A 12,817-nucleotide genomic window follows, 5' to 3' on the forward strand; every position below is an offset into this window, starting at 1 on the left:
TAATGTGTATAAAAATATGGCAGTCTATACAATAATATTCTGTATTTAAAAATAAAGTAGGCACTATTGTATCAACATTTGATTTTATTGACAGTTGCGACAATACTTTGTTTATAATACAGAATATTGTTGTGTAGACTGCCATACTTTTATACACATTACAATACTAATATTTAAAATCTGGGGGAGAAAATGGCTGACCACCCAATAAAGATGACACAGAGTTGCACATTATGTTGCGTAAATCAGTACAGACATATAAATATCTCCATCACACATATTTTTACAAAGCAGGTGATATGTTTTGTCGTGTACTCGTATATGCCATCCTCAAGACCTATATATATTTAAAAATTCCGTTCCTACCTGACAGGGAACACAGAATCTCCATAACAAAGATCAGCTGGTCAGTGCTGTTTGGGGATGTAGTCGCTGTTTATTGTAAGAACCGTACTCCTCCTCCTCCTCCTCTTCTTCTTCTTCTTCTTCTTCTTCTTCTTCTTCTTCTTCTTCTTCTTCTTCTTCTTCTTCTTCTCCTCCTCCTCCTCCTCCTCCTCTTCCTCCTCCTCCTCTTCCTCCTCCTCCACTGGTACTACAACCCTGTGTGGGCCTTGGCCTTTTCCCTGGTTTGATAACAGTACATTTTTCCAGGGTGGGGTCATTAGCCCAATACCCGACACCCAAGCTGGAGGATGAGGGCTACACTTTATCTGGCATGGGTGACCTTGCCAGCAGAGCCCTGCGGGTCACTACATGATAAGGCAGTAGTTCCCTAGGTGGAACAATTCTACAGAACCCCTAAATATACTCAATGGGCAAAATGCAGAGTTTCTGGATGATAATTCAGGTGCTACATACAATAAGAACTTTGTTTTAAAAGGTTAATTGCTGTGTGTATCATGGATGTATTTTCTGTGGCCTGTAGTTTGCCTTTGCAATTTCTTGTCCTGAGCATATACTATTTTAACTGCGTCATTAGTTACACTTCATGCTGGTAACATTTGTAATGTTTACTGCATTGAGTTCTTAAAGGGGAAAAAAGTTATTAACAGACTTTTTTTTTTAAATATTCGTGATATAACCAGTGAAATTATGTTTCTTATATCATTATTATATCCTGTGATAAAAAATTGGTCCACATGAAATTACATATTTTCAGCATTTGCAGCTGGAGATGGGTGTGGATAGCTATTAAAGTAGTGAGCTCCTGTCTTTTGACTGTAATTAGGGCACACATATTATTGTACTTTGTACTAGGGGCATGTTTTAATATTTCTCTGGTATCAGTATAACCGAGAGTTATACCATAATCTATGTAGAGGCAACGAAGTCCGCACACATGTACTTTTTCATGCAAATAAGTTTCATCTCCTTTCTCTTCATATAAATTATCATGATTGCTTATCTATGTGCGTGTGGCCAGAAAGGAAAATTATACCAAAAAAACTCCAATTCTTAAAAGTAAAATGGGGGTTAATAACACTGACTTGATCTGGCTTAATAATTCTAGTTGGCGCGTATGTCAATTGGTTCTGGGCAGCCCAGTACAGTACGTAATGGCAGATGTGATACCTGTGCATTGGCGATTATTATAGCCAATAATGTAGGCCGTGGTTCCCTGAATGGTGTAGTTAAACTTCCCCATTGGCTCACCTGCTTCTGGCCAGTTGGTGATGCCCCTCATTGGCTCGGAGTTGTTAGAGCTAGAACATTGCCTTGGAGAAAGTAAGAGCAGGGGTGATCAATATGCAGTAGAAATATAAAGCTATCTCTGATCTCAATTAAGGAAGCACCATGTTATGTAATTGTAGGGGAGAGTGGAGGTATAGCTCCACCATTCATAGTTTCAACAGTAGATGAAGATGAACGATCTGCTTTGTGCCTCTGGCACCATTGTAGTATTTTGGGTGGATACTAACGTTTCAGAGGAACTTGGTTCATCCATCAGTAGGGTTGAAATGAACTGCTCATTATTCACTATTATTATAGGGATGAAATCAAGGAAGATTAAAGGGTCGTATGACACAGGCATGGAATATGAATATAAAATTTTGGCCAAAAAGATTGACGAGCTTCAATGCCAAGCCTATGCGTAGATGGGGGGATAACCTAACGTGTGTGAGGAATGTAGACGGGATTTGAATTGGAGATTGGATATATTGACTTCTTACACATCGTAACTATAACACTGTCGCTAATTTCCACATTTTGCAAATCACTACAGCACACGTTAATTCTTTTTAGCCTGCTGTGTCTTCACCAGTCGTTCTCTGGCAACGGCTTCTAACACGGGGATTTTTCAACTTCACCGATTAAGTCTTCTCTTCATAGACTCACAACTGACTAACTCAAAGTCAGAGTTACTTTACGACTGACGGTTTACCGCTTATCACTTCGTCTTGGCGTCAAAGAGACTCATGACCACAGATTTGTTTTTTTCAACTGAAAAAACATAGTTCTTATGTAACACCCTCTCTGACGAGAAGATGGGTTTGTCTGTTATGAATATGCATGGCTTTTCGTCAAGCATATACGTATTGGACATATAGCGTGTTACTGAAAAATTCTTCCTTATTCACTATATATAATTCCTCTGTCAGTCAAGACTTTGCAAAGAAGATCATGCCTGTCTTACGTATCTTATGCTACAACGGCAGCTTAGTCACTTGAACGGCCGTAAGCTTGACCACCGCAAAGTTTAAGCCCCTTATATTATCTTTGTTTAGCTCCGCCTTGTCCTATACCGCGAACATGTTCATTCTCATGATTTTGTATGACTTCTGCTTGTCGCCTGCACGATTCTATTATACATAGTAGTATAATCGCATACACAAGAAAGGCGGAAAGCCGTGTGCAAATCGCCGACCGAGGTGCACTTTTGAAATTTTCCAGTAGTGCGGAGAACCTTACTAAGTTCCAAACCCATCTCGGTTATAACATATCGGCCGTTTATTGTTTTACTCAAATCGTTTTCGTAGTAACGTGTTTGTGAAGGCGTTACTCAGTAACGGCTGCTTATTAAGAATCTGTTGCCCAGCAAATGGTGTTGTTTCGTTGTTTGTTTCGCAGTCGTTATCCAGTAATGGGTCTACACGCTAAAATATTGATCTTAGACTAGTAGGATAGGGCAGTGTGGAATGTGTTGATGTGGGCCAGAGTAGAGACCAGTGGCTTTATCGAAGTCTGCAGCAGAGATTTGGAGGAATATGTGTTCGATTCCCAGCGGGGAATAGTGTCCAGAATGGCTTTGGCTAGAAACACACACAGCGACAGCGGTCGTACGACATCCGTACGGTTCGTGTCGCATCAAGTAGTAGAATATAAAGTGTAGTCATAGCTTTCATACGTGACGACATGCGACATCTACCGTACGACAGTCGGAGAGCAGTCGGACCAAATCACAACTTCATCTCGCCTTTGACTGATTGGATGCACCCAGCGCAATCTTTCCTGCTGCCTACGTTTTTCTTTTCGGCGTCGGTGAAAATACCACATAGCAAGTACGCGCTCTCGGTCCATCGTTCATTGTTCCGTCATCAAAACTGCGATTCGGTGCGGATAAAGTCGCTCTAGTGTGAAAAGGAGGTCGTACGGCAAAAAATCATACGACATTTTTCCGTACGACCAATGTCGCCGTGTGTGTTCCTTGCCTTTGGGGTGTACTCAGCCTCCTATCCAGTGGATGCCGTAGCTCGTTCACTGGCGGGCGAAGTAGCCGGGAATGAAGCCGACTGTTCATCTCCATCTAGTGCCGACGTTAAGAATGCGTGGAGTTATACCTCAATTCCCCTTGACGCCTACTGAAGCACAGGGACAAAATTCCCCTTTTGTATGATTTCTGAGGCTTATTGATCACCCCTACGATACAGCTTCCATCTTGCATATCCCCACGCATCTCCATTCCGTTTCGGAAACAAGGGAAATATGTAAATTTACGAAGCTGCTACGGAGAACCTGGACTCTGACTGGTTGTGCTCTCCGTCTCTAAGGAATCTGGTTTCGAAATTAGACGTTTGTGTCTTTGAATGGCCGCCAGCCGCATGGATAATTATATTAATACCGATTGTTTTCTGTGCAAGGGATTGCTGGCTTCGTACCAAAGAATGGTATTGCATACATCATTAAATGTTGGGCTGAACGGAGCCCAGACACACAGAGGAGAGGCGAGATTAAAAGATCTCTCGTTATATACAAAAAATAAAACATCATAATAAGAATGAAATGGTTATTGCAGTAGGAGGCCGGATAGTATGTACTATAGGGTGAATAAGAGTTAGATTTACAGATCTAACTGGAAACATGACTGTGGTTCATAACGTGTCTGAGGCCTTCTTTCAAGTTTATAAACCAGCTTCATTGAGATGAATTTTTCTTGAAAAGTCAAATTTTTCAGCTACTCAAGAACTTCCCAGCATTTTATGAAACCCGAAGGTTCATTACCGTGTTCACAAGAGCCCTCCACCGGTCCCTATCCTGAGCCAGATCGATCCAGTCAATACCATCCTATTGTATGTCTTTAGATCCGTTTTAATATTATCCACCCATGCACGTTTAGGTCTTCCTAGTGGTCTCCTTCATTCTGCTTTTCCAACAATATCCTCTATGCATTCCTCGGCGAAGAGTACAAATTATGAAGCTTCAGAGCTTACTTAAAAACGGTAAAAATAAAATTCAAATTAGTGAAAGCCACCCATATCGAGTTTTGTCAGAATCCGTGAAAAGGTTTATGGGGTATATGGGAAAGTCACTTTTATGAAAACCAGGCTGTATTTTGGATCAGGAGGGCAGAAAATCGAAATTGCTCTATAACTTACAGTGTAACTATTTGAGCGCTGGTGCTACATCACAGGCATTTTTCTTTTGTGCTCTGTAAAGAACGCCAGAGGACCGTGATCATCAGCTCAAGAATTCCAAATTGCCCTTTGTAAAACCAAGGGGACGAATTGAAATTTGAAGTTCTTATGGCGGCGATTGTGCAGATCTGTTACTTAGGATGTGGTGTGGTATGTAGATACCGACGTTTCGGAGCAGCCTTCTGCCTCCATCTTTAAAGTTCTAAAATGTGAAGATTTTTTCTTCTGGCCCTAATTCTGCTTCAGATTATTGTCTGTCTCTTCACACCTCGTCTCACTCCTGACTGTTCACAATTGTGAACGCAGTATCAGGCGTATGTAAGGCTGATGGTTTGGTGTCGCTGTCGCTGTCGTATAGCGTCGAATGGTAGGATGCCTGATGAACTGGGAAAGAAACAGAAGGGAGCGGCTGTAGCCTGTTCCAAGCACTAGCCCTGCATTTGCCTAAAGCAGTGTTGCTCAACCTTTTTAAGCCCAAGGACCAGTAAAATGTCTGAAAAAATTCTACGGACCACTAAGTTATGTAGGCATATATCTTTAAACCTAAGTGGTATTACCAACATTTGGGACATGGGACACATCAGCTGTTACTCTACGCTGATGATGTGAATCTACTGGGTGATAATGTAGATATCATAAAGAAAAACACACAAACTTTAATTGACGCAAGGAAAGAGGTTGGTCTAGAAGTAAGCACAGAGAAAACTAAGTATATGTTACTGTCTCGTCACCAAAATGCGGGGCAAAATCATGACATAAAGATAAGAAACAGATGTTTTAAAATGTGGCACAATTCAGATATTTGGGAACAACGATAACAGATCGAAACCTGATTCAGGAGGAAATTAAGAGGCGATTGAACTCGGGTAATGCTTGCTACCATTGAGTGCAGAACCTTTTGTCTTCTCGCCTGCTGTCCAAAAACTTAAAAATTAGAATATACAAAGCTATAATTTTGCCTGTGGTTCTGTATGGGTGTGAAACTTGGTCTCTGACATTAAGGGAGGAACAGAGACTGAGGATGTATGAGAACAGGGTGTTGAGAATATTTGGACCGAAGAGGGATGAAGTGAAAGGAGGTTTGAGAAAACTGTATAATGAGGAGCTTCATAATTTGTACTCTTCTCCAAGTATAATTAGAATGATTATGTCAAGGAGGATGAGATGGGCAGGTCATGTAGCACGAATGGGGAGACGAGGAATGCGTATAGGATATTGGTTGGAAAGCCGGAAGGAAAGAGACCACAGGGAAGACCAAGGCGTAGGTGGGTGGACGATATTGGAATGGATCTTAGAGAAATAGGCTGGAATGGTATGTACTGGATAGATCTGGCTCAGGATAGGGACGGCTCTTGTGAACACGGTAATGAACCTTCGGGTTCCATAAAATGCTGGGAGACTCTCGAGTAGCTGCATAATTAGCGGCTCCTCCAGAAGGGCTCAGCTCCATGAGTAAGTAAATAAGTATGCTATTTATAACATAATCTAAAACCATGTTCTGAATACATGTGGAAACAAAATTAATTAAATTGTAAGTAAACTATTAAAAGTGAATGATCGTTGAACAAAAATTTAAGCTTCATTAAACAAATAAATAATAATATATAATTAATTTTAATTTGTTTTGGTTGGATAATTTTTAATTTAATTTAATATAAGTCTGCTTGCGGACCACAAGTTCAGAAACGCTGGCCTAGAAGGACTGAGAAAAACCACGAAAAGCCTCCGTTAGGATAGCCGATGTCGCGGCCGATATTCGAAGTGAACACCTCCTGATTACAAAATCTAGATCGGTACCGCTACAACGTCTCGCTCGGTATTGATGTTTTCACAATGGTAGTATTCAAATTATATGTAGTTTGGTTCATATGTACCGACGTTTCGGAGGATTATTCTGTCTCCACTAACATTACGGCCTTCTCTGTTGAGGTGCCGTACAGTTTCATAAGTAGGAACCCGCTGCCGCCTAGCAGCAAACCATCGTAATATGTGCATCACTTAACCTTTATTGTAATTATTAGTTCTGCCGTTTGCCGATATAACGCCCTCAAGCACCAGTCTAGCACTCCGCGAAATTATTAACTCTTTTAAAGCACAGTGGTAAGCACGTGCGCCATCTGCTTTAACGTACAGAAACTGTGCATTGTGCCTTCACGATGTATATTTGGGGGTTACATATGATTCTCACAATAAACAGCGATTATTTCCCTAAACAGCATAACCGGTTGGCCTTTGTAGTGGAGACGTAGTGTGTTTCCTGTGACCTACGCACTGAACTCTGAATTCTGCCCACACAGTGTATTTATGTGTTCCGTATGGTTCTCACAATAAACAGTGATTATTTCCCTGAACAGCATTAACCGGTTAGGCTTTGTGGCGGAGACGTAGTGTGTTTCCTGTGAGGTACGAACTGAACTCTGCAATCTGCCCACACAGTGTCTTTATGTGTTCCATATGGTTCTCACAACAAACAGCGATTATTTCCCTAAACAGCATTAATTGGTTGGGCTTTGTAGCGGAGACGTAATGTGTTTCCTGTGAGGTACGGACTGATTTTTTCTATGTATGTGAATTTGAAGCTTCTGTTCCAACCTTGGGAGTATCACTGGGCCACCTTGTTCCCGGGGGACATAAATAAGTGGACCTCACCCTCAGGTTGGGGGAGTCTCGATTCTGAGACAGTCATGAGTCCCCTGGGATTCGGACCCGAGGATGTGCCGGCGAGGAGTAAACAACAGACCCGTCCACTCGTCAGAGAGGGCGCCCCACATTAAAAAACAGAAACTTACAGTAATATAAATTTTGTCATTGGCCCTACATGGGGTACCTGACACCAAGACAGACTGGCTGACTGACGTAACATAACTTTGATCTTTGAGCTTCTGTTCCAAAGATTTGTCACATTGTTTAACAGTAACATGAATCGCCCTGTGATCTGGTTAATAGGACAGCAAGACTTGTATTCATCTGTATATACTGTAAGCATGGCAGGTTATTGGTGGGTTGCCTGTCAGTTGCCGAAGGGCTGTATATCGAGAATCGTGGGCTATTACCATATTTGAGTTTTCCTGTGCTCTGGTGTTATTTTTTTGTTTCCTTGTTTCTCTGTCCAGTTGATTTCCAATGGCGCCCAAGAAGGTAGAAGCGCCTGAGAAGAAGCCTCTGATTGGTCGTGTTGGAACCAATCTGAAAGTTGGTATTGTGGGTATACCGAACGTCGGCAAGTCTACTTTCTTCAATGTGTTGACTAAAAGCCAGGCGGCAGCTGAGAACTTCCCATTCTGCACCATCGACCCCAATGAAAATAAGTATTATCTTTTATTAATGGTTTCTGTGACCAGAGCGGTCGAAATTGGATGAATCCTAGACAGAACTTTAAATCATTTCGTGTGCTCAATCCAATCATAACATCCAGTATTAAAAAAAAGGAACACATACTTTTCAAGAAGCTTGTCTAAATAACATGATGAAGAGTTTTGTCTTCTGAGATGTAACGCCCCTATAGTCCGTTGGAAATAGACGACGTTTCGGAGGAACCTGCGTGAAGCACGTAGAAAGCTCTCGGCGTTATATCCCAGAAGACAGGACTCTTCATTATCACCGTTGTCAGGACCTCAGATCTTAAAACATTCATGAAAACGACAGCTGACGATTGCCAACTATTGTTGGCAGAATTAGGTCTACCTGCAATGAGCGCATGCGCAGTGACAGTCTTGCGCAGATGTATGGTTTGTTTGTAACTTCTTCAACAGCCCAGCTTATATAGCAATGATCGGACGATTGGAAAATGAATTGGAAAGGATGTGGAAGGAAGCGGTCGTGGCCTAATTTGAGAGAGTGTCCCCGCATTTGATTGGAGGGACTGGGTAGAACCAGGAGAACCCACAATCTGAATAGCCGGTCTCCAGATCAGATTTCGACGTGTCACTCAGGGCCACAACATAAGGAAATGATAACGCACTCGAGCACAAAAAGCGGCCTGAGCCAGAACCCAACCATTCAGCTCCATCCAGTCAAGAGGTTAAGAATAGCTAATCCTCCAATCTCCACTACATTCTACATTATGATGCTTAATTAAGCTCTGGCCGTTTAAGTCGAGAGAACACACCACCCGGTTTCCATTGGCTGTTTGGGCCTCAGAGCCAGTCTGGACGCTGTAGGGGATAAACTATTTGCCTGCGCGGGAATTCGAACCCCCTTATTCCTCTGTTGTCGAGCTCGAAGTCCGTCGCTATACCGAGTGGGCTGTCTACACTAGAAACTGCATTGCATATGGCCCTCTGTAAGGGATCAGCCTATACATCTGCCCTCTGAACGTATTGTAACATGTTTGGCTACTGTGGACGCCGTTCGGATTGTTAAATGGTTTTATTAACAACCTGCAAGTCGTAACTACAATTAATTGACACTGTTGAGTGTTTACACAATTTACAAACCCTACACACTAATCTATTCACGCTATCTTCAGTAGTCTTCATGTATTTACAGTATAACATGGGAGCTGTAAAAGTGTCACTGAATTACACACTCCAAATATCCAATGCCTTCTCAGTTATCGCAAACTATCACTGATTGTCACACATAAAATCTTATAATCACTCATTCAGTTCTGCTTATTCCCGCGGCTGTCTCGACTGACAGACTTCTGTTCTGCGGAATACTGGCTCCTTAAAGTCAAAGTCACATTGCGACTGACGGTCAGTCAGTCAGTCAGTCAGTCAGTCAGTCAGTCAGTAAGTAAGTCTTGGTATCGAGCCCCATCTGGGTCTCATGACCGGATATTTATTACTGTTTGACAGTTATGGTCTTGTTTTTTGTGAGGCTCCCTCGCTAACGAGAAGACGGGTCTGTCATTTGTACATGCTGCTGGTTCTTGCCAGCGCAGTCTTTCTAGGGTCCGAGTCACTTGGGACTCGCGACCATATTTTACTGTTTCAGAATTGAGACTTCCCTTTTCGTCGCCTCCTACGACTCACAGGGTCACGGTGGAGTTATTCGAACCCGCCTCCACACGAGTTTGGCTCCGCAGTTATTCCAGTTTCTCTTACAAACCCTCAATCGGACAGGCGGAAAACGCAGCTTGTTTCACTGTTGCGTGACCACCGTGTTTACAGAGGCGTTGCTTGTCAACGCTGCCGAGAATTGTTTACTGTTGCGTAGCAACCAGTGCGGTTCGGCTCGGCTCGGCTCAGCACAGCACAGAGAAACACCGCTTTCCTTGTTGCATATTCGCGTTCCACTGTTCCTAACTTGGCAACCGACCGTTTATCAAGAGTCCGTCTTCGTGGTAACTCGTTCCACATCCCGTTGCCCAATAACGGTTTGACATGTCACAGTATGTTCATAATTATTACAATTGGTAGGCTTCTGTACAGCAATTATCCAATAACATCATATTGTGTGGAGGCAATCATGTTTTTTTAGTTACTTTAATAAGCGCTTAAGAGCCGGGGTAGCTCAGTCGGTATAGCAACTGGCTACAGGCTGGACGACCAAGGGATCGGAGTTCGAGTCCTGATGGTTGCAAGAATGTTCATTTCTCCATGTCGTTCAGACCGACTCTGGGGCTCACGCAGTCTTCTATCCAATGGGTACCGGGGGCTCTTCCCCTGGGGGTAAAGCGGCAGGGGCGTGAAGCTGACCACTCACCTCCAACTAGTGCAGAGGTCAAGAAAACATGAATCTATACATCCACTCCCCCATACGCATTCATGGCATAGTGCTTAATTAGTTAAGCACAGGGACTTTTCCTTTTTACATTTTCAATAAGGGCTTAAGTCAAGTCTTTTAACTTTTTTGACTTACGTCAGCACCATTACACGTTGTTTTTCGAACACAAGTAAGGGAAAGGTAAAGTTAGCATGACCTTAACTAATTAAGCACCACGCCATGAAGGCGTATGGGTGAATAGATGTATAGCTCCACCATTCTCAGCCTCGACACTAAATGCAGATAGTGGTCAGCTCGTTACCCCCGGGGAAGCAACCCGCAATACCCATTGTACGGCAGGTTGGGTGTGCCCCAGTGCCAGTCTGGACGCTGTGAAGAAAATATCGTCTGTACGTTTAAAGTGGGGATAGAATTTGGGGTAGAGGCGAGTAGTTCAGAGCCTTTCAGCTTGAGGAAGCCATTTCCAGTGCCTTGAGACGCTATAACTACCCGTTCCCAATAACGGTACATGTAGGAACGAATTCATGGGCCTGAATTGTGACAGTTTTATTTTTTGAGACAGGGAGGTGCACTCAGAGTAGTCCACAAATTAATAATTATAAATAATGCAATAATTTCCATATAAAATGGAAGATACTGAAGTCGGTGCGCCCCCGTCTGGAGACACAGGGCGACCAAGACGCTACACGTTGGCGAATATTGCAGACTGATAGCAGGCTCCGGATCAGCGTTTGAAAATACACAATTTTGGCGAATTCCATTTCATTGGTAATTTTTCGCACGATTTTTAATTAATTTTGGCCTCCTTCGGAGTGAATAATTCTGTATATGTTTGTCTTTCCCCTCAGCGACTTTCTACTGGTTTTGAGCGTCTCCATAATTCTGATAAGCCATTTCCCCTCCCTCGTTAACAGGCTGTTCGATTCCAATCAGGGGCTTTTTGTTTATTATTAATTTCATCATAGTGTGTATACCTGTTCTGGGGCACATCCACTCTCCTATCCAATGGGTATCGTGGGGTTATTTGCCGGGGGTAAAACGTCGAGGGCGTGAAGCTGACCACTTACCATTAGTACAAGAGCGTTTAGATTTATACCCCCATGCCTTCATATGCCTCAATCATTTGGTGCCTTATTAAGCACAGGAACAGCGTTGCGTTTCTGTTGCTATAAATGCCTGTAGTCAACTCACGCCCTTCGCCATGATTTTTGCATAAGCCGTTCTTAACCGACACCAGATATACGTGTGTGTGTATATATATATTTTTGAAATGAATGTTTGAAAGGAACGACAAACTGATGGCCTCCGAATGACGCGTACACGATGCGGCAATTACAGGGAAATTGGAAGGGAGAAATGGACCAGTTTTGTGGAACATTAAATTGATTAAATATTGGTGACTTCCCGGGGAGGGGGGACAGATGTGTTCTGCCGCATTCATCATTGGTTCGCAGAGACGTGTCACAGCACACGAAGTGCTGTGGTGTCGTCTCTTCTCTTCTTCCTTTTCTTCACATGTCTTCTCCCCATTCTTCTGTTCTCTTCGTCCCTGCCTCTTCTTTCATCTTTCTTTGCGTTCCTTCTTTCCTATCATCCCATTTTCTCGTCTCTTTTCTCCTACTATCATCGGTTTACTTCTCGTCTGCTCACTTCTCTCTTTTTTATCCTTCTCCTTTTTCTCCTCTCTTTACTGACGTCTCTTTTCTTCTGACCTATTGTCTTTTATTCTCTTTCAACTTCTCTCAGAATACCTCAGTACGTATAGCGACAGGCTACGGGCTGGACGGCCCGTGTTCGATTCACGGCACGGACAAGATTTTCTCTGCTCCACAGTGTCCAGACCGTCTCCGCGGCCCACCCAGCCTCCTGTACAATGGATGCCGGTGGCTCTTTCCCCAGGGGTAAAACGGCTGGGGCGTGAAGCTGAACACTCACCTGCATGTAGTGCCGAGGTCAAAAATGGTAGAGCTATATTTCCACCCACACCCCATACGTCTTCCTGGCCTGGTGCTTAATTAATTAAGCTCACGGAAAACTACCCTTTCACCTCTTCTGTCTTCTGTTCTGCCCTCCTCTCTTCTGTTGTTCATTGTCATATATTTTCTTTTCTCCCCTCCATTTCTCTCGTTTCCTTTCTTATCCCAACATCTCTTCTCTTTTCTATCTTGTCTGCGCCTCTCCTTATCTCTCATCTATTCCCTTGTCCTCTCCCACTCTTCGGTCTTCATTCTTTTCGGACCTCTTCTCCTTTGTCTTCTGTTTATCCTCTCTTGTCGTCTCTTCTCCCCTCTCAT

At 43.1% G+C, this 12,817-nt stretch overlaps 1 protein-coding gene across 3 annotated transcripts in view; it reads left to right on the forward strand.

Moving 5' to 3' along the window:
* LOC111872475 (obg-like ATPase 1) overlaps positions 1 to 12,817 on the forward strand; it is a 92,466-nt gene that overhangs the window by 3,135 nt on the left and 76,514 nt on the right. For all 3 annotated transcript variants that reach the window (XM_023866431.2, XM_023866433.2, XM_023866432.2), the window contains exon 2: positions 7,967 to 8,157. In XM_023866431.2, the coding sequence (XP_023722199.1) occupies positions 7,977 to 8,157 (181 nt within the window). In that variant the 5' untranslated portion in view covers positions 7,967 to 7,976. The remainder of the gene's footprint in view (positions 1 to 7,966; positions 8,158 to 12,817) is intronic.

This window comes from Cryptotermes secundus, unplaced genomic scaffold (genome assembly GCF_002891405.2).
Source record: "Cryptotermes secundus unplaced genomic scaffold, Csec_1.0 scaffold507, whole genome shotgun sequence".
In the NCBI taxonomy this organism is placed as follows: Eukaryota; Metazoa; Arthropoda; class Insecta; order Blattodea; family Kalotermitidae; genus Cryptotermes; species Cryptotermes secundus.